The sequence below is a fragment of the Nansenia antarctica genome (assembly GCF_963989245.1).
Source record: "Nansenia antarctica genome assembly, chromosome: 2".
Taxonomy (NCBI): domain Eukaryota; kingdom Metazoa; phylum Chordata; class Actinopteri; order Argentiniformes; family Microstomatidae; genus Nansenia; species Nansenia antarctica.
Genome location: NC_137675.1, coordinates 55,969,391 through 55,991,583, shown reverse-complemented (window position 1 = coordinate 55,991,583; position 22,193 = coordinate 55,969,391). Strand labels below are relative to the sequence as shown.

Below are 22,193 nucleotides of genomic sequence, written 5' to 3'. Positions count from 1 at the left end.
TACACTCTTCACCCGGTTATCATTTGGAACGTCGCAGTTCGCTGTGGCATCTTTGCTCAGTAGGCATCTAGGAAGTTACTCATGAGGTGAGCCATCATTGGACCAGTCTAAAACATCATCTAAAATGTCTTCAAAAACGGCACCTGGACAACATTGATGATGATGAAGGTTTGTTCTTGTGTGGAAAATCGGCTCCATTTAGTTCATATAGGTGCCTCTCGTTTTTTTAACAGCAATCCAATATCATCACAGTATGGTCAGTGGCGTAGCGGACGGGCCCGCAAGCGACGCACCGCGGGGGGGCCCCAGCCACTAGGGGGCCCCCTAACATTGGTTGCTAGCACCCCCTCTCATTGCTCTCACTTGTTTGTACCTTTTGCTAAGTCAAGCATTTAGAATGTAGAGTGCATATTGGGAAATTTCGCAACGTCAATAATGCATCGGACGGACTTAACCTCCGTTGCGAAAGGGCCCCCGCCGCCACCTTGCGGGGGGGCCTCGGGATTTTGCGGTACGCCACTGAGTATGGTCAGAGGATCTTGGAAGGGGGTGGGGGGAGGGGGGAGACGGGGGGGGCGTTGAGGGAATCTCTCTACAGGAGAGAGTCGATCTTACTGCTGAGGTCCCCCCCGAGGGAGTCCCCCAGGTCAAACAGCTGGTCCAGGTTGACGGTGGAACCGCACAGGAAGTCGCTGCGCCCCTGCTCCTCCTCCTCCGGCCAGGGGCTCTGCAGGAACGCCGTGGCCAGGAAGGTCTCCTCGTCAAAGTCTGCTCCGCTGCTCCTCTGGGTCTCAGCCAGGACGTGGCTGTCTGACGCCCCGGCGGGGGCCTCCAGGGGGCAGATGTGGGTGCCCCGCACCGCCAGGTCTTCCTCCTGGGGGATGGGGCTCAGCGGACCCCCTCCGTCCAGACTCAGCTCCCCGCTCAGCGCCGAGTCCAGCAGAGCGTCCCAGTCGAAGTTGCCCTTCAGGGAGCCCAGCTCCCTCTGCTCGTCCACGGACAGTAGGGGGGAGCTGGAGCGGCGGGGGGCTTTAGCCATGGCAGTCCTGTAACCCAGCAGGTGTTTCCTCTTGTGCCCGCCTCCCCCCCTCACCACCGGCCAGGCCCCCAGCATGGTGCCCTCGGCCAGGCGGGGGTCCCAGTTCTGGTCAGCCCCGGTGGCCTCTTCGAACTCCCGGAGGAGCTGCTGGGACTCGGTGTTGATGCACAGGCCACTCTGGTCCCCCGTGGGGTTACACAGGCCTCTGGGCAGGGGCTGCGGGTTGGCCCTGAGCCTGCTCTGCAGGGCCGGGTTGATTTGCACGGGGGGCATCCGCCTCTTCTTGTAAGCACCGTTGAGGAGGCGCTCTGCGTACTGGGGATCGATCTTCCAGAAGCCCCCCTTCCCTGGCTCGTCCTTCTGCCGGGGGACCTTGATGAAACATTTGTTCAGTGACAGGTTGTGCCGGATGGAGTTCTGAAAATAAAGCATCGGGGGGAAAGCGTTGATATGACTGTACACATTTGGTTCTGCTCCATCAACCAGGAGCATTGATTGCAGTGTTGTCTGCCGTAGAGCAGGAAGTGCAGATCTATGCCTGAAACCATACATCGCATTAATGCATTGTGTGTACACTTGCATTCAGCCATAACAGGGGAAAACACTGCTCCTCTGTTCGCCGCCCCCCACTCCCCCCACCCCCCGCCACCCTCTCTGAGATCTAAATGGAGGGGTGACCCACTGACCTTTGTTAAATATTATCTGCCCCATGCACTGGCTTACAATAACAAATTGCCCAGGAAATGTCTGAGACGCCGCTGAAACTGGGGAGTAGCTACGGGCTAACGGGCTAATCAATCATTTATCCAGCAAAATTAAACTTTTCCTGAGAAATTCCTTCCCTTCTAAGAGGGAATAAGCACTTTTGATGCCATACTGCCCCTCCTTCCCATACTCCCCCATTGCCTCTCTTTGCTCAAGCAGAAAACCTGGTGGCTATTTTTGAAAGAGAATTAAAAAAAGGGGTTGGAAATCTCCATACCACGAGTGCACTTAATTACCCATAAAGCCTAGCTGCTAATGTTTCTTCAGAGTGTGGCAGCCGGCCTAGAGCTCTCAATACATCGACTTTCTCAAGAACAGTCTTCTTACTGGTTCCTGTTCAAGAAAAACCCTGTGGCCAGCTGCATCTTGGCCCTTCTCCAAAACACATGGAGCCCTCTGTGGCAGATGATTAAGAGGGATGTCTCTTTCTCCCAACCTGGCTGAAACATTGTATTTTGTGTGTATTCTGTTCTTTTCATTAACATACATGGGTTTCTATGTGTGTCTGTGTGTATGTGTGTGTGTGTGTGTGTGTGTGTGTGTGTGTGTGTGTGTGTGTGTGTGTGTGTGTGTGTGTGTGCGTGTGTGTGTGTGTGCATTTGCATGTGTGTGTGTGTGTGTGTGTGTGTGTGTGTCTGTGTGTATGTGTGTGTGTGTGTGTGTGTGTGTGTGTGTGTGCATTTGAATGTGTGTGTGTGTGTGTGTGTGTGTGTGTGTGTGTGTGTGTTTGTGTGTGTGTGTGTGTGTGTGTGTGTGTGTGTGTGTGTGTGTGTGTTTGTGTGTGTGTGTGTGTGTGTGTGTGTGTGTGTGTGTGTGTGTGTGTGTGTGTGTGTGCGTGTATGGCTGATTCATATTGAAGTCCTGCAAAACCTACCTGCCAAGTAGGGTCGGCATGGCGGAAGTAGCAGAAATTGTCAGTGATCCATTTGTAGATACAGGACAGGGTGATCTTGGCCTTCTTGCTGGCCTGCATGGCCATACAGATGAGAGTGGCATAGGAGTAGGGAGGCTTAATATGGGGGTTGGTCTTGTAGTCCACCTCATCAGGGCAGTGGCCGTGGGCCACCAGCCCAGGGAGGGCTGACAGGGATTGCATCCTGCAGTAGGCCGCTGCTGTGGGCTTGCCCGGGGTGAGGGGCATCCCCATGGACGCAGGGTCCCCGGCCAGGGGGGACGCGGGAGCCTCAGACCCCAGCTGCTGATGCCCAAAAAGGTGAGGCTGGTGGTGGGTGGAGAGTGGAGCCTGCTGGGGCACCGGCCCGTTGGCATTGACGATGGAGAACTCCTGGAGCCACTGCAGGCTGGTCAGGCTGTCGTCCAGGTTGATGGAGGTCTCGGTGCTGCTGCTGCTGCTGCTGCTGCAGCCCACTGAGGCGGAGCTGTCGTCCAGGTCCAGCTCCTCCGCCTGGGCAGCGGCAGTCACCACCTCTTCCTCCAGCCCCACCGAGCCCTCAGGCCAGGGGTCTGCACAGCTCAGAGACAGCATGGTCCTCCGACGCCTCTCTCTCTCTCTCTCTGTTTCTCTCTGTCTCTCTCTCTCTCTCTATCCCCCCTTCACCTCGCCTACAACAGCCTGACAAGGGGGAAATATACACCCGGCGTTAACAAAGCTGAAAAGGACAATGATAGCCCTATTTGAAAACAGAGCCCTTTGAGGCTTGGCATGGTGTAAATTGAAATTGGCCTGGTTTCTCTATGTTGGGATGACAATTACCATTCAGAAAAAATAAGGAAACTAATTATCAGCAGAATGTTTGGGATATAGGCCTACATGTCTCTACAGATCAAATGAACTTGAATATAATGAGCAGTGTAAAAATGATCAGTGTGGGTTAAAACTATTCATTTCAAAGAAGTGCAGGCACAGAATGCATCACAAAAAGTCACATAATGGCTTAAATAACAAGCTAGATTATATGTGAGCAAACGATGGATGTTTATTTCCTTTCATCGGGGAGATGAGAGGTCATAGAACTTTCCTGAAAAACTGACGAACGCACTTGTCGCTCCAAATGACCAGAGCGCAGTGCGCATATAAGCTATCGTCCTCATGCAATGGGACTTATACTGCACAAATGGTAGTAATTCAACGCATTTATGTTATATACAATTCATGATAATTAAAAAATAAATAATCAAATGAATAGTAATGTAATCCGCTCTGCTGACATTTCCTTTAAATGTGCCAAATCGGTTAACTGATGTTAATTGATACGATTAATTAATCTATCCTGGGCTATTATAGGCATTATCTTATCAATATTATACTATCCAATTTAGCAAATTACGGCTAGATCTTTTTATCACAAGGAGGCAATAATCATTCACTACAATCTAGGCTAATTGACAATTAGATTAGAAGTTTCACTTTAAAGTTGCCAGAATAAACTCACCTTTATCTGTTGTAATGCTGAGAGAAAAGACTTTAAATTCCAAATTAATTGCTGTTAAATTTTTAATCGCAATTCAGCGTTGTGGGTTTAGCCAACTTTGCACCTGATCAAAATAGATGAAAAAAATCCTTAAGATGATATGTCTTTGGCGCTCTGGTGCGCGCTTCTTCAATCCAAGGTCTCAAAAGTAGGTCTTTATAACGGTGGCAGCGGCTGAAGGATCTCTCGGGGGGCAGTTTAATACCTGGTGCAGGAGGTTTGTCCGGCAACCATAGAAACGGTACACCCCCTTGTAAACAGCTTCCCGTTCTTCTATTGGCTTGGTGGTTGCTATAGTGCTTCATTTTTAATCATGGTCACTCAGGTTTGTTCGTCACGCAAGTCAATTCATTCTACGGCTCAAAAGGGAGCTGGAAGGAATGATAGATTTTTTTTCCTAATCTGCACGATTATCCAAGCAGATGAGTTGAGTAAACATTATACTTTGCAGAATTTGTTTTTCGGCACCTGTATGTCATCTGAAAATAAACCATCCTAGAGAGTTAATATTATAGATTTTTTCCCCAATAGCTACTGAGGCCTACACCTTGAACATGCTTTCCATGTTATTTCATGAACAAAAACGATATGCTACTTTAGCATAAGAAAGCAACAGACGTCATTAAAAACAGACATCCTCCCTTACTTTGTAGTAACAGTCTTTTGCTTTTTTTCCTTCTCGAATGTTGTAAAGCATGGCAGCTCGGAGCAGTGGGTAAACGGTGAGTGGCATTGGCATTGAAGATAAGACATTCTACACTGTTTGACCCATTCTGAGGGCAGTTGTCAGAAAAGGCACACATGGTGTTCTACACCCAGCTCTGGAGTAGGCACACAACTCAAGAGATGAGGAAGGCCTTTTTATTGCTTTACAGTTGCTTTTGTCAAGTGCCTCAGGAAACCACTCAGCCACACTAATAGAGCGTCCAAGGGGCCAAACCTTTTTGTTTCTCTTTTTCTGTCTTTTTTCCCCTTTCTGTCTTATTAACAAAAGTACATTCCTTCACACACGCCCTCCTGGATGACCAACGGGTGCATCCAAGTTTAAGACCCTGTTGTGTTGCAGATTAAACTAAGCTAAGAACAATGTGTAGTCTTCCATTGTCAGAATATATCCCCTGGTGCGTGTGGTAAACATGTCAACAAACATAGACAAATAATTATATTGTAAAGGAATCGACCATAATACCTTGTGTGTTCTACAAAGCTTCCATTCGTACGTTTGACAGGACAAAAAAAAAAAAAGAAGATGAAGAAAAAACAGACCAATCAGCGAACCTACTACGGTCTTACAAAGAGAGAGAGAGAAATGGAGGACAGGAACAGGGCCAATTCCCTGAGTACCTTCCCCTTAGAGCCACTAGGCCCTTGTTGCCACTCACCCGCGAAATCCACCTCAAGACACAGCTCATTGTCTGGCACTGTATGGCTGGTGTTCTGACTAGACTGGATTGTTCATGTCAGACTCTGGACCGGCCCCCGTCACTCCTCCTCTGCCCACCTTCAAGACAGGTCACAGGTCAGACAAAGAGCAGCCAAGCACAATAATGCTCACAGGGAGAGGAGGGATGACAGAATGGGGAAGATCAGACCAAAATCAGGCACCAATGGACTTGGCCGAACAACATACAGCTGGACAACATGGGACAATGCCAAGTAAACCTCAGGACAAGCTCTGTCAGTTTTTGTTTACATATGAACTCAAAAGAGAGGAATTGTTACTAAAAGTGACAATTAAACACATTGGGAGATTAAACCGGATTGTTATAACTAATGATTAAAGTACTCACAAAGCCATGAAAAGGACCCTACAGTTTTTTTATTATTTTAAATTCATACTGGCATTTAGAATTCATGGCATGTGGATCTGACATTTCCACTACTCAAAACATGATCATGAAAAAATATCTACAAGACACTAAATAAGAGATTCCTATCGATCATCAAACTTTGCTCACGCAGAAATAGTTTGTGGCAATGAGACGCAATTGACAGCAGAGGGCGCTCAATCCTACAAAATGACAGTGCTGACGAGGGGAGAGGAGGGCAGTCTCATGGCAAGCTTGACGTGTTTTTAAAAAAGGAGGAAAACACATGTTGTCTCAACATCTATATCATACTACCATATCAATATTATGAAATAGTTCCAATTTGTATTATGTTCAAATCTTTAAAACCTTGACTTATGTACTTATTAAGAGCACATTAGGTTGTATTAGGTTTAGGTTGTGCACTCCAGTGTATTAAAACCAATGATAAAGATGAAAAAAGTCAATAAAAAGCATGAGTTCCACCTAACTTCATCTAGACCAATCCAGTTACAGTCACATCTCAAATCATAACACTACCACTGTACCATAGCATCACCATGGATCCTAAGACCCCCCCAAAAAACATTCAAAGCTGTTATAGACAGAGCTCATTCAGTCTTTCCAATGGGGCCCAAAGCTATATTGAAGGGTCTTTTTACTGGAAACCGTGGCTATGTGATAGTACACACTCATCGAGCATTCACAGCTCTGACAGAGACACAAACAGAGGATGGTGACTGACTCGTGACGTGAGTCACAGTCTGGGAGGAAGGGGGGCAGGATGGAGGTCAACACATGCGGACGAAAACAAGCAAGACAGCCTCAGTATCTCTGAAAACAAAGTCCACTCTGTCAAGATCCTGTTAATCATTGCCTGGAGAATTCATGGCTCCACCCCCTATTCTCTATGTTTAGGAGGAGCGGAGTCCCCAGGCGGGGTCTGTGTCTCTGAGGGCTGGTGAACTGCCTCAGACAACAACATGTCAGTCAGGGAATAATATTGACCTGCTCTGTCAGTCAGGATATGTTGACCTGCAGTGTAGCCATTCTTATGACACACAACATACACCATTGTACACGCACACACACGCACACACACACACACACACACACACACACACACACACACACACACCCACACACACACACACGCACACACACACACACACACACACACACACGCACATGCACATGCACATGCACAAGCACACCCACACACACATATAATTATACACACACACACACGTACACAAAACAATAATGATTCTGGTCCTTGTTTGGGAATTGCCTTAGTCTAAATGTTTCATAATCACTCAATCTGACCTTTGGATCTGACCCTCAGCCAACAGTCATGTCAACATTTAATGTGCATAAGGAGACCTTGTGTGACATTGTTTCAGTGAAAATTAAACTTTCCACTTTCTCATAGTTCAATGTCAACAGCCTTGTTCTTATCAGTACAACAGGTATGTATGACAAAGATATTAAAGTCCCATGGTTTTCTAGTGCAATGGTTTATTTGCTGAGGCAAATACTTACTTGACCAATAAATGACCAATAAATAACAACATAATTAACATATCCATAATTAACATATCATATATATTAAGTTACAAATGCAGCATTCACACAATTATGGTGAACTACAACACTATAACTAAGCAGATGCCTCTGACTAATGATACAACTTTTATTTATTTTTAACACAAACATTTTGTTTGAATTATTCATCTACAGCTGCAACTAAACTGTAATGCATAGCGACGTTATTCTGGAGCATTCCAAGCAAAACCCCATTCTGAAGCTTCTGTGTAATTTAGGTCCCCTGAGCCTTCCAGAAATATGCTTTGTACAATAGTCTCCAATCTAATAATAGCCACCATCAAACAACATGCAGGTAACACCCCGGCTTCAATACATAATAGATAGCCTTCTCTGCTACACGCTTTCACCTGCACCCAAGCTTCATTATTCAGCCTTGCAGCAAGAGAGCTTGACACCCCGCAACTTGTTCAGAGATGATGCAGCTTTCATTTTAAATGCATGCATTGTATGAATCGTACTTTTTTCTGTGCCTACTGTAAGATGTTGTTATGTTATGTTATTGTATTAACACTGAGTAAAGTATTCAAATGAAGCTTCAACACATTCCATTATTGTAACAGCATAACACGTCTGAATTTCATCTAACCTTGGTGCATTACTGACTAGGTTCAAAAACGTAAACATTGACGTAAATATTTACAATACACACACCAATGATATACCCAGACCTGTGCAACGACCAATCATTGAACGAATTTGATATACCTTCCAATAACAGGAACCAATAGGACGCGATGTATTCATACCCAAGCATCCAATGCGTAACGTTGTGTGCCCTGCAATTACGTCATTCCAACGGACTGCCGAACTCAGAAGCCGATTGGATAAACCAGTAAGCAACATAGTACACGCGGAAACTCCATTGGCCGTTCCCTGAGCCAGGGGACGGCCAATGGGGTTTCGGCGTGTACTATGTTGCTTATTGGCTTATCCAATCGGCTTCTGAGTTCGGCTTTGTTGTTGGTGATGACATCAGATATTTGTTGTTGCTGGAAGGCGAAGAGACCGAGCGAGTGGCAGGGAGGGCCTCGTTTGAGCGATTGATTTCGAAAAAAAAACTGAACACAGCTTTGTGTTATTTCTCGGTTTTCAACTGTGGTGGCGTAAAAAAAAACAACGGTGATGTCGGTGAATATGGACGAACTCAGGCATCAAGTCATGATCAACCAGTTTGTATTGACTGCTGGTTGTGCCGCCGATCAGGCGAAGCAGCTTCTACAAGCGGCTCACTGGCAGTTTGAGGTGAGTGTGTTTATTGTGTGTGTGTGTGTGTGTGTGTGTGTGTGTGTGTGTGTGTGTGTGTGTGTGTGTGTGTGTGTGTGTGTGTGTGTGTTCACACGTCTGTGTGTGTTAGCGATTTACAAGGCGGTTTAAATAAGAATAAGAAATTATATATATGGGAAATAATGAATGTGAAAAGTCAAGAATGTGGTTTAATGCGTTTTCACGCTATTTTAAATAGAAATGTTTTTTTCACATCACCGGAAGAAGTGGTATTGATGTTAGTAACTAATAATAGAAAATGAAGTTTAAAAAAAAGCCTCTTTCTACTAGACAACCTATGATGAAGTATATTGGACAAGCAGTTGATTGTTTTGACAGCTGCGTAAAACAACCAGATACCGTGAACTAGGCTAATGCGTGTCGATGTTATGCTCCATTTTGTCAATATTACATTTTATAGCCACTACTTCCGCCTCTCTGATCCCATTGTTAGTCGATGGTGATGTCTCCAAAACATGAACGTCCATACGACAGTGGTTTGTCAAGTCAGCTAGTCTATCTGAACATGCAGCTCCGAAGTTGCCAATTCATCCTCTCAATCACGCCTAACTGGTATGGCCTGTTATGTCTAGCAGGTAAAGAAACGTTCAGTCCAAGGACAGTCACATTGTTGGCACCTTCAACTCTCTGTTCATCTCATGGGATTCCGGTGAACCTTGTGTTCGAGTGAGTGGTTGTTGTTGAACAAGGTTATGGAAAGAGGACACACACACACACACACACACACACACACACACAGAACTTGAGCTAGGTTTTGGAACCTGGGTGGACTGTAGTCTTGTCCAGATTTGAGTAGCCTATTCAACTGAGCTATATTTAGGCTGATTAAGGTGCCTTATCCTTCCAGCTGTTCATATACGTAAATCCAAGCTCAGATACACACTGTGTATATGAGCAGATCTACTCTCACAATACCCTTGGGTCACAACGGGGGCTAGTTTGGAGACACTGTTGGGGTGGACATAGACATAGACATAACTTTAATTCAATTCTCTTCTCGCTAATGACATTAGGCCAAATGGAGAACAATCCCATCTATGTTATAATATAGCACCGCCTCAGAATACTGGTTCATGCTTCTCCCCCTTACCCCCCCCCCAAATATTTGTTTTACTTATTTGACGAGCTGGCCACCGTTTTAAATATTAAACAGGGGCTCTGGACAGAGCGGAGTATCTCTGATCTCAAGCCTCTGCTTCCAGATGGTTTCCCAAACAGACACCTTCTCCTAATGACCAATCTGTTGTTGGTGCCGTCAGTGGCCAGGTGGAGGGAGGGAGGGAGGGGAGGCTGATGGTCACCACCTCTCTTGCTGCTGAGAGCCAGCAGGTTGATTGATTGGAGCGGATGCATTGTGGAGACAGGTCTCCTCTAGGCAACCTGCTCAGGATCAAAGTGCCAGGCTCTCCCAGGTGCTCTGGAGTGGAGTGGAAGGGTCCAGATATTCACAAGCACACACACACACACACACACACACACACACACACACACACACACATATGACACAAGGAAACAACACACTAGCCTAAACTGCCCATTGTTTCAATGCCTCCTTTTTTCATGTGGAAATGTGTCCTTGTATTCTTTATGAGGATGTTTTAACAAGACTCTGATTTCTCTCAGCATATCTACAGCTCTCTGAGATTGTTCTTCTCCCTTTCTCTCGGCTCACTCGGTAGCCGGGTATAATGTCCCACTCCCACAGCGGTGACCTGATTCTCTCCGTGGGCTCGTGGTGTCTGCGAGCTGCGTGTTGTGTCCACGGGCATGTTCCGTACTCAGTCAGTCAGTCAGTCAGTCAGTCAGTCCGTCCGTCCCCCGTCCCCCCAGCCCTTCCACTCAGCTCTTCTCCTACACACAGGATTATATTTCATGTCTGTCTTCTGTGTTTTTACATATTAACTCATATGTTTTATACATTATGTATTCTATGCCGTGCCTTATTGAGTTGCCTGTTCATTTTGGTGTGTGTGTGTGTGTGTGTGTGTGTGTGTGTGTGTGTGTGTGTGCGTGCGTGTCACACACGTTACATAAGCTATGGCATTCCATGTCTCTTTTCCTGGTGTGTCGACTGCTACATATGCAAAGGGCTCTGAGGGATTTGGTTGGAACCCTTAACCTCGGCACCTTTATAGTTAGGTTACATCGCATTTGTGTACGTGTAGATGGCAGGAAATGTGAAAGTGGCGTCGATGGATGTACACAAAAAAAGAAAGAAAGAAAAGCTGCTCTATGAATGAATGAATGGTCTTTATTGTCATTGATATAGTACAGGTACCAAACAACGAAATTTGGGAGGGGGGGCTCCCCTGGTGCTAGGAAAAAAAACTAAAAACAAGAAGGGAAAAGAGCTGGTTTACATAAATAAAGGCTATGTACACTATCCACTATACTATACTATACAAATAAAACACTGTGCTGTACTCTATGCTATGCTATACTTATTCTAACATTTCCCCACACTAGACAAAGAACAGCGTGGACCTAGTGGCCCTGTTAGACAATGGCAGAGAAGCACATTCATGTTGATATGTGTGTCACGTTGAGCGGCAGGCAGACATTCCTGCACTACTGCTGCTGTTGTCAAACAACGCGAGCGTGTGTAGGGGGAGGGGGCCGGTGGAAACCACACATTCATTGAAGTGTCAGCGAGAGGCCTCACAGTGAAGGGAAATGGTGGCTGGGGGCAAGCAACTGAGGTGTAAGGCTAGCTACTAGCTGCCAGTCTATTAGACCTAGGCCAACACATCGTCATTTTAATTCAGTTACTACAACACGTCCTTATCCACATCTCTGAGGTGATTTTTTTGTTTGGACCGGGGGAGGGAGTGACGGGACACAAGGGTACCCAAATGTTTTTAGCCTCTTTAAAATAAAATAAAAAGAACAGTGAGTCATGTCGTGGTCCAGAACATGGGTCTTGAACCTTCCGTGTCGTGAGGTAAACAGCTAGTGAAAGGATATGTTTTGGGAATCAGTGTGTACTTCCAGTTGTGTTGCCACGAGGTACGTGTTCACGAAGGCCTTTTGTGTGCACAACAAAGAGAAACAATGGAAGCAGCCCTATGGACTTCCTTGTTTGTGTAAGGGAGCAGCAACTGAAACTGGTTGTTTACATTTGTAACGTTCCTTCATAGCACAGCCAGGGTACAACTGCCATGAGGAAGGCGTTGTTGTCGCAAACTGGCGTGTTGACTATCCTGAGAAGAAGAAGAAGAAGTGTCTTTATGTAGCCTAAACCGTTTATAAGTTACTGTGTGTGAAATACCTACTAGTTGTAAAGTACGGTAGTGTTTTCCTACGCTAATTATTATTTTCAACTCTCTCTGTGTTCTCACACAGCAGTGGTAGCTTGTCTTCACAGATTCTCTCTCTCTCTCTCTCTCTCTCTCTCTCGCTCTCTCTCTCTCTCTCTCTCTCTCTCTCTCTCTCTCTCTCTCTCTCTCTCTCTCTCTCTCTGTATGGTTCACCCACCCTGTTTGAGATCACACAGTGGAGGAGAAAAGTTTTAACCCCAGAGTCATGTGACCAGCTCGAACCAACTGACCCATAGGCTGATACGGAAAGGGGGGGGGGGGCGGGGGGAGGGGGAGAGGGGGATTCTCGTTGTCGAATGGGGCGGATAAGAGGATGAATTGCTGTTTTATTGTGCGTGGTCTGCAAAATACGGGGTTCAAGTGCTCACGCTGTTCTCACACACAACTTCCTCTCTCCCATCTCTCTTTTTTTTTTTCTCTCCCTCTCTCTCTCTCTCTCTCTCTCTCTCTCTCTCTCTCTCTCTCTCTCTCTCTCTCTCTCTCTCTCTCTCTCTCTCTCTCTCTCTCTCTCTCTCCCTCTCTCTTTCCGTTTCTCTTCACAGACTGCCTTGAGCTCCTTTTTCCAGGAGGCCAACATCCCCAGTCACCACCACCAGATGGTAAGTGCATTTTGGTCCCCCCCCCCCCACCATACTCCCTAAAAAAAAACACTAGAGAAGGCTTAAGCCATACATGTATTACATCCTGTCTGTGTGTTTGGAGTGCTGATTCAGGACATGGCTGTCACACACGCCGCCAGACAGGCCTGGTCATCGGACAGGAGGACAGATGCACAACCAGGGACTGAGACTTAGGGTTCTGGACACAGTAACATTGTACTACAGCTGTGTCTGACTCACCAGACACAATCGATCCCCCTCTCTGTGTCCAGCTAAAGTAGGGTTTCTCAGAGCGTTAACAACCGACGTTAAGTCTTTAGAGCTAGACCTTAATCCTTCTCGAGAGACGCAGCGTGTGCTGGCAGGGCTGCTGTGCTGTGCTTTTTTATATTCGTGACTCATGTCATCGTCATACGGTCCGTCATTCGTGTCACACACACACACACACACACAACCATATTGAACGCTTATTCCCTTTAACATGCATTGAATGAAGAAGACCCAAAAACATGAATAAATCCATGTTCTGCCAACTTGCCACATCTGGCCCAGAGAACTAGCTCCATCTCATTTCCATGTGTTTCAGCATATGAAAACAATGGTCTCAGAGAGGCGAACACCCCTCTCTCTCTCTCTCTCTCTCTCTCCCTCTCTCTGTCTCTCTCTCTCTCTCTCTCTCTCTCGATCTTTCTCTCTCTCTCTCTGTCTCTCTCTCTCTCGATCTTTCTCTCTCTCTCTCTGTCTCTCTCTCTCTCGATCTCTCTATATCTCTCTCTCTCTCTCTCTCTGTCTCTCTCTCTCTCTCTGTCTCTTTCTCTGTCGATCTCTCTCGATCTATCTCTCTCTTCTTGGTCCATGCTCAATGCTGCCCCCCCCCACCCACCCACCCCAACAGGCCTTGTGATCATGTGGTCTGTGTGTGCACTGTACGGTGAGGCTTGTGTCTGCTTCCACGGGTCGACCCATCCCCCTGGAGCCCACCGCTGGAAATGGAACTTAATGTCTCACACATGGGGCCTGTGAGCATGCAGTGTTGGCGTGTGCGCTGCCATCCCCCCTCCCCTCCCCCCCACCCCTTAACATCTGTGTGTCTGCACTGCTGGAACAGCCAGCCTGTGTTTTTGTTTTCTCTCTCTCGTTCTATTTTTTTCGTCTTTTTTTTCGTCTTTTCGTCTTTTTTTTCCCTCCTCCTCCCTTCCTTTTGGGTGTACGTGCTTGTCGGCTGTACTGGGAGGAGCGTGTTTTAGCTTTAGACAGAGAGAGACACAGAGGAAGTGTGTGTGTGTGTGTGTATTTGTATGTGTGTGTGTGTGTGTGTGTGAGAGAGAGTCTTGAGTGTGTGTGAGTGGCCATGGTTTGTTATTATTTTGGGTGCAGCCATTACATCATACCGCTGGGGGCTGTGTGTGTGTGTGTCCGCGCGCGTGTGTGTGTGTGTGTCCGCCCGCGTGTGTGTGTGTGTGTGTCCGCACGCATGCGTATTCATGTGTGTACATGTACACACACGTGCGTGAAGTGATGAAAGAGCACTATATGTTGTAGAAGAGAGAAGAGGCAGAGCTAGAAGAGAGAGAGCGAGAGAGAGGGAGAGAGAGATTCATTAAGCGCGGGCATCAGCAGCCAATCTCTATGTCTTGTGTTGATGATCCTTCTCTCCCCTGTCTGCCCTCCATCCTGCAGTCTCTTTGGGTCCTGGGGGAACCAATGGGGGAGAGGAGAGGGTGGCGGGGGGGGGGGGGGCGTGGGACCGTGGGCGTGGGGGAAGAAAGAGCTCCCAGTGTAGCAGCAATAATAAAGAGCACAGCTCTCACAATCAACCATCCTCCTCTCTGCAGCCACAACAAGGGTATCTGGGGGTCTCTCTCTTTAGCCAAGCGAGATAGTCATTCATTCCGAAGGGCTTTGCGTTTAAATGTGAAACACGTGTCCCCTTTTAAGCCCACTAGACATAAAGGTTTGGTTGCCTGTCGGGCAGATGTTAGTGTTTGGACCGTACCCACGCGGCGAACCGTGCGTTAGTACCCTTCGACGACCCTGGTCCCCCGCCCCCCACGCAGTCGCCTTTCCCCTCTGGTCTACCGGTGACATGACGTGACTGGGGAAGGGGGGGGGGGGGTTCTGGTCAGACCCCGGAGGAGGAGGGTCATTATTCACTTTGACCGTCACGTCTAATACGTTCTACCACCACCAGGCCTACTTCCACCTACATTGACACTGCTGATAGTGTGTGTGTGTGTGTGTGTGTGTGTTTTGTTTGTGTTGTGTGTGTGTGTGTTGTGTGTGTATGTTCTTTATCAGTCGTGTGTATGTTGTGTGTGTTCTGTATCAGCGTGTGTGTGCGCGTGCGTGTGTGTTCTGTATCAGCGTGTGTGCGTGTGCGTGTGTGTGTTCTGTATCAGCGTATGTGTGTGTGTGTGTGTGTGTGTGTGTGTGTGTGTGATGGTGTGGAGGTCATATGGGCGGCAGATGGGGCCGGTCCAGGCATGCTCTCTCAGCTGAACCTGCTGAACTGGGTGCACCCTGCCCCACCCCTCCCTCCCTCCCCCAGCACAACATAGTACACACACACAGCACAGCATAGGGGCTTGTATTGTTCTACCCTGCTCTACCCCCCCCCCCCCCTCCTTTCACAACGGCTCCACAGGGACCAGCCTCAGAGCCAGCTCATGAGCACAGTCAATAAGCAGCTGTTGGAAACCAGAGCTATTCCGTCTCTTAATTGATCGCTTTATTAGCTATTACTAAAGCTTAGCCTGATCTGGTGGGTTTTTCAGCTTTTCAGTGTTCCCGGCTGGAGTGAGGTCATCACCGTATCTCACGATATATCCGCTGTAAACAAAAGTCTTGTTTGATCAGCCCTCTGGGCGGCGGGGGGGGGGGGCTGGCTATTTCAAGTCATAACTCCAGGAAAAACGGAAACCACCCACCCACCACCCCCTTGGGTGGACCACCATCACACACGCAGGGCCAGCTGAAAGCCTCCTTGTCTGTCTCTGGGAGAGGGAACAGCTGCTGGCCTGGCAAGAGAGGGCTCAGACAGACAGACAGACAGACAGACAGAGAGACAACAGACAGACAGACAAACAAACAGACAGAGAGAGCTCGGGACTGACAGCTTCACTGTGACAGATCTGTCAGCTCAGATCATCCCCTCCGACAGCACTCCCACAACCCCCCCCCCCCCCCCCCCTCCTCAGGCCTTGCTCTCCCCAGGAATGGTTGGCGATGTGCTGGTCTGTTACTCTAATTGTGTGTGCGTGTGTGTGCGTGTGTGTGTGTGTGTGTGGTGTGTGTGGTGTGTGTGGTGTGTGTGTGGTGTGTGTGTGTGTGTGTGTGTGTGTGTGGTGTGTGTGGTGTGTGTGTGTGGTGTGTGTGCCTGTGTGTGTGTGGTGTGCCTGTGTGTGTCTGACTGTGTGTGTCACGCCATATGAGTACCCCCCATGGCAGGGGAGAGCCATGTGTGTTATAAATAAAACAGCCCTCCTCCAGGCCTCTCAACGCACAGCTGAGAGCTTCTCCTTCCTTGTATGGCTGTTACCTGATCTGTGTGTGCGTGTGCTCGCTATCGCCCTGCCTGCATGTTTGTTTGTTTACGTGTTGCTATCCCCAGTAATGAAACACACCACACTGAAGGTTAGTGTACATTTCAAAACGTCCAAAAACCTGGAGGCTAATTGACAACCTCATTGAAGACATTGGACTTCACACAACCGGACAGTGTATTCACTGTGTGACTCATTCAGTCAATGGTCAGAGATGAGGCTGCAAGTGATAAAAGCTAAGATTCAATTCATTGGAGTTGTGGGACTAGTGTGTGTGTGTGTGTGTGTGTGTGTGTGACCCACCACACACAGTTTCATTCACCAACCATGTCTCACCATCATTGGCCAGTTGTATTTCAATGCAGCCATTGTAATGTACGCGACCTATTATTATGACACAATTCAAAAATACTGGGGGAACCTGTATTCCTTGTGGCGGGTGGACCACGTATTAAAAAACGTGTGTATGGTTGGTGATGGGGGGGGGGGGGGTTTGGGGGGAGCGTCGGCCGTTTCCCGCGAACCTTCTCGAACACTTTCCGCAACAGTGTGGGAACAGCGGCTGAAAAACATAAAGAAAGAAAGAAACGGAGCTAAAAATACACTTTGGGTTGGTTATGAGACTGAACGGCGGGTCAAATGACAATATGGCGGCCCGCCACAGTCTCGTCTATGTACGGGAAACACTGGGGAACTGTCTTGTCCGTGTGCTGCGTTTGCAACTGGACTGAAGTAAGTCACTAACCCTCCCCCCCACCCCACCCTTTGTGTTCTCTCCCCCTCAGATGTGCACCCCCAGAAACACCCCCGCCACGCCGCCCAACTTCCCCGACGCCCTCGCCATGTTCTCCAAGCTGAGGGCGTCCGACTGCTCGGCCGGCGTGGGAGGAGGCGTGGGAGGCCCCGCCCAGGTGTCCATGGCCTGCTCCCCCCCGGCCCCCTCCTCCTCCACGGCGGGCTTCGGCTCCTTCTGGGCCTCGTCCCCCCCCAGCCACCAGCCCGCCTGGCTGCCCCCCTCCTCGCCCACGGGCCATCACATGATGCACCACCACCACTACCCGCACCACCACCACCTGCACCAGACCCCCATGTGGCCCCCCTCGTCCCAGCCCGGCGGAGCCCAGCAGACCCCCGTCGTATCGGCCCTGCACGGCCAGAGATGAGACTCTACACTGGGGTTGGGGTTGGGGTTGGGGGGGTGGGGGGGTGCAGGGAGCAGGCTGGGTGGGTGGGTGGGAGGGATGCTAAATGTAGCCTAATCAATCTATTAGAGGGTTTGCGTGGGGGAAAGGGGGGTGGTATAGAAGGATGAAAGGGTTAATGTGGCCCACAGGGGGAAGAGACAAGGTACTGTTGTTTTTTTCTTTAGTTTTTTTCCTTTTCTTATTTCTAAAAATGACGACGAACAATCTGTCTCCTTTGGAGGACCCTCCACTTCCTTTTCTCTGTCTCTTCATCATAACTCATCAAAGCCGAGGAAGAACCTTGGGAGGAACCACTAATAACAATGAGGAAGTGGAACGGGGGGATATTGGGTTCTCGAAGCCCCGAAGGACTCTGGGAAATGCAGTTTTTTTTTCGGCATCAATGCAAGCAAGCCCTGGACCCAGCAGAGCACTTACATTAGGATAGGAGCCATGTGATCTGCTAGAGTGCTTGGCCATCGGCTGTTTTTAGAAACTCTTCGCTCCCATAGGGTTCAATAACACCGCGACGATGTGACAGGAACTCGCAATAACCAGCAGACGAAAACAAAGACGAGACCGCAATGTGCATAGATGAAGACTGTTATGGTTTTGTGATTTCAGCAGAATTTATGGCATGGAAAGAGGAAAAAAAGAATATGTTTCTACATATAGAATTTTGTGGATGAGTATGTGTATAGTGTGTACACTTGTAGCCATCGGGGTCAGGTTTCTTCCACGGCCATTTATCCAAGTGTTAAAGGTTGAAACTTGACTCAATGGCTACACCGCATGCTCTTGTATATGAGAGGGGGGCTCTATGTAAGCTTTGCTTTAGGAGGGTGTCAGAAAGGTGACCAGATTACAGAGGTGTTTTACAGAGAGTCGTGCAAGTCGAGATTCGGTTCTGGTGGACAGACAGACACCCCCAAAGTCTGCAATATTTTGACGGACCAGACACTGGCACTGGTACATTTATAGTGTACTTTATTTTTTTCTTTTTAATTGTTATTATCTGAAACATGTCAAAGAAAGTGGACTTTGAGCAGGGATAATGACGTCCTGCAGGCTTGTCAAAAAGGCATCTCTCGGAGCCTCTGTGAGAACATAGATTACTTTTTTTGTCTCCCCTCTCCACGGCCGTCTCGTTAACAAGGAGATCACTCTGCGTCAAACGTTCTTTTTGTTGGAAAGATCAAACCAGTTTTCACAATTATGGGGACGTCTTGACTCGGGTGTAAATAAAGGCGCCTGCCAAAAACAATGTGCAAAAAAATGTAGAACTCAGTTATGCTGTCAACACACACACAGACTCAGACACTCAAGCTAATCTGATTTGCAAATGTTTTGACACGTAGGGGGTGAGCCACCCGGACCTCCTCTGTCTGTCTATACGGGGTAGAGGCCAACTCAGTGAATTTCCACACAACCTTTAGCAGAAGCTCAACTGCTCCTACCTCTGTTTGAATGGGAGAGGCCCCCGCGGGTGCTCTGAATGTAATTCCCTACAACAGAAACAGACAGAATGAATGGGTTAAACAAGCAGACTCTCTCCTGGTGCTCAATGTCATTGTGCAATAAAATAAAAATAAAAAAAGAAGAAGAAGGAATAATAGGAGTTACAACATTGCTTGATTTGACTGATGAAATTAGCGTCTTTTTTGGAAATGTTAGAAATATGAATTGAGTACGGGTTGCAAGTGTGTGCTTAAGTTTACACAATATGAGAGCCTGTGTAAATGGCCTCTAACAATGGCGACCCTGAAGCCCTGTAGCCCCAGGGACGTGTGTCTTCGTATGGGGGTGTTGAGCTCATCCTTCTCAGAGCATTTGCAAATCGTTTATCAGATCTATACTATAGTGACCTTGAACGATGATGAGATAGAAAGGTTGGATAGACATCGAGATCGTTATCGTGTTATGGTGATCACAGTAAAGAGGGAGATAAGGTGCGATCAGGTTGCAGTTGTTCAATACACAGGGGACACAATGTCATGTTAACGCCCTAACAAAAAGATGGTTATTCTAATTATGCCTGCCACGTTTTATTTCTTCTTTTTTTATCCAGACAATCACAATCATTTCCTCTCTTCATTTCCTCTGTTCCAATGTGATGGATAAAGATATTTTGTAAGTTCACCTTTTGTGTAGCTATTATGACCTGGTGAGGATGACTTTATTATGTACAACACGGACGCTGTTTCAACCAGGGCTGCCAAGTTTCACCAAAAGTTTGGAGTGAGATTTTTTGGCGGTGGAGCGACCCAAAACTGTGCACGTTTTGGCAGCGGCGGCCCCTCTCTCCCACCCAATTATTTGTGCTAGTTTCCTGTAATTTTACATGTTGTTCATAATAAACCAGCACAAGAAATGAAAATAATAAATAATAAATAATAACATTTTATAAAACAAGAAAAAAATTCAGACAATATATCATATTTATGAAATCTTAATAAACAAATACAGTAGCCTACAGACTCTAAAAGAAAAATTGGCCCCATCAACAGGACTCAGCCCCTTGGTCAGCAGCAGAAAGACCCGTGGTCATCATCTTATATACAGTGCATTTCTCATAGATGGCTATCATGTTATACAGTACATACCAGGGTTTTTCCTGGGTCAAATTTTTTTTGAGGGACCCCCAATTGTTGTATTTGTATTGTAAATTGTAATTATTAATTATTATTATTATTAATGTACCTGGTTATGTTACAGTAGAGAAACAAAAAACAGTTACCAAAACTGAGTATTTACTAGCTAAGATTGGCAAAAGATTGGCGTGGTGCAACCGAAATTAGTAAACAACTAGTTTGAAACTAACTAGTAACAACTAGGGGTTTAGTAACTACTAAATGCCTGCATTTAGTAATGACTTACGCCATATTGGTGCAACCCAGTCCAGTAGGCTACCAGATACGATGTTGTAATGTATGCACATATTTTGCTACCACGGTTGCCAGACGGAATTGACAATGTCCAGCCCAACCGGTCTAAAAGCTGCCGAATCCACCCGTCCAGTGTGACCAAAAGTAGCCCAATCTGGCAACCCTGCTTGCTACATTCTTGCAGCTCGTGTGAACACAGGTTCTTCCAGCAGCGCTCGCCTGCCGCTTCCATTGCAGACTCAAGTTAACGGGCGTGCAGAAAGATGCCATGAAACTCATGTCCGGTAGCTTTCTTTCAAGGAATTTCAAAAATAAAAGTCCCGTAAAACAATTGTTATTTCTCGCTGTGAGAAATAGAGATGCGGCGTGAGAGCGTGAGAACTGGTTGAAATGCGTGAGTCTCACGGTGATTGCGTGAGACTTGGCAGCTCTGGTTTCAACGCTGGACTGAGGCCTCGTGGCCAAACATGGACCCTTGTCATCGTCAACAGACTGAAGGGACACGGCACTGCTCCCTCGCTCTGCACTGCAGACTGTTGTTCTACTGTTCTTTGGTTGTTTTCAGAGATGGACATTTCAAGCTGTGGTTCATGTTGGGTTGTTCCTAAACCCCACCTCATTCATAAACTGATTTGTTGTTATTATTATTATTATTATTATTATTATCAAGGGTCAACTCTGAGATCGGTGATGTGATTTTCCAGTTCTTATTTGTTGGTATTGGAGCGAGGTCGGGGTGGAAGTTTTTCCTCTTGGCCGGCACTGAGCCATTCTGAGTGTTTCCTGCTGTGTGGATTAGGCTACATGGCTCAACACTATTGTGGCAACACACCCAGTAGTGGGGAGTGATTATGGTCTCCCGTGGCGATGTGACCCGATTAGATATTGCCTTGGCACAGCTTTGACATTTCTGAAAAATATTTGAGAAGGCTCTCTTGATTCTGTCAGCAGTAAGACACATGATGTCCATCGACAGATTGCCCCCTGGGATATCTGTGAAAGATATCAGTAAAACGAATTGTGAAATGTTTGAGCCAACGGGTGCCGAGAGTTCCTGATAGAAACTTCCACTTCAAATAAAGTCAAATTCATTAAGTGGTGGAGCACTCGAGGAACACAAAATACCTTCTCATGGAACCTCACCAGTCATCATTACAAATGTTCTAATTCATGGCTCTTTTATATAGATTTCTCTCCTGTACTTTGTGTTCATTTCCCCTGTTGAAATTTGTATTTATATGTTTATTAAAACAAGGTATGATCTGCTACTATTGATCGCTCAGACTTATTTATTTTTTGTCTCGCAGAGGTCACGAAAAGCCCTGCCGTTCTTTGAAAGAATAACGTGTAGAGGAAACCACCTACCTCCCACTACTGATAAGACAACTGTTAATAGTATAGTTATTAATACATACCAGTCAAATACGAGGAAACAGCAAGCACACATAGCATTGCAGTTTGTTGAGGAAGGATGTGGTTAGCAAGTATTCAGAACAGTCAGTGTGTGAAATGTGTGAAACTGACATCTGTTAGAAATGTGACCCACATTCCATGTCCTACATTATTTGAGTGTGCGGTGCGTCGTACATCTTCACAAAGCAGCAGTTCATAACAATCATTATATTTATAGGTAGCACAAGAAATGACACCAAAACATTCATTGCTGACAGTCAGAAGTGAGGAGTCAGAAGTTCACAATCAGAGTCATGGACATACATTACATGCCAGAT

At 47.0% G+C, this 22,193-nt stretch overlaps 2 protein-coding genes across 2 annotated transcripts; one reads left to right on the top strand and one right to left on the bottom strand.

The window, feature by feature from the left end:
- Nucleotides 1-592: 592 nt before the first annotated feature.
- Nucleotides 593-3,290, bottom strand: foxj1a (forkhead box J1a; the record flags this gene model as incomplete). The annotated part of the gene is made up of 2 exons (XM_080524514.1): nucleotides 593-1,456; nucleotides 2,679-3,290. 2 exons carry the CDS (start codon nucleotides 3,288-3,290, stop codon nucleotides 593-595), a joined length of 1,476 nt encoding a protein of 491 aa, XP_080380640.1.
- Nucleotides 3,291-8,673: 5,383 nt separating this feature from the next.
- Nucleotides 8,674-17,557, top strand: ubald2 (UBA-like domain containing 2; the record flags this gene model as incomplete). Its single annotated transcript, XM_080524521.1, has 3 exons — nucleotides 8,674-8,894; nucleotides 12,796-12,852; nucleotides 17,180-17,557. Exons 1-3 carry the CDS (start codon nucleotides 8,775-8,777, stop codon nucleotides 17,555-17,557), a joined length of 555 nt encoding a protein of 184 aa, XP_080380647.1. The 5' UTR covers nucleotides 8,674-8,774.
- Nucleotides 17,558-22,193: the final 4,636 nt, after the last annotated feature.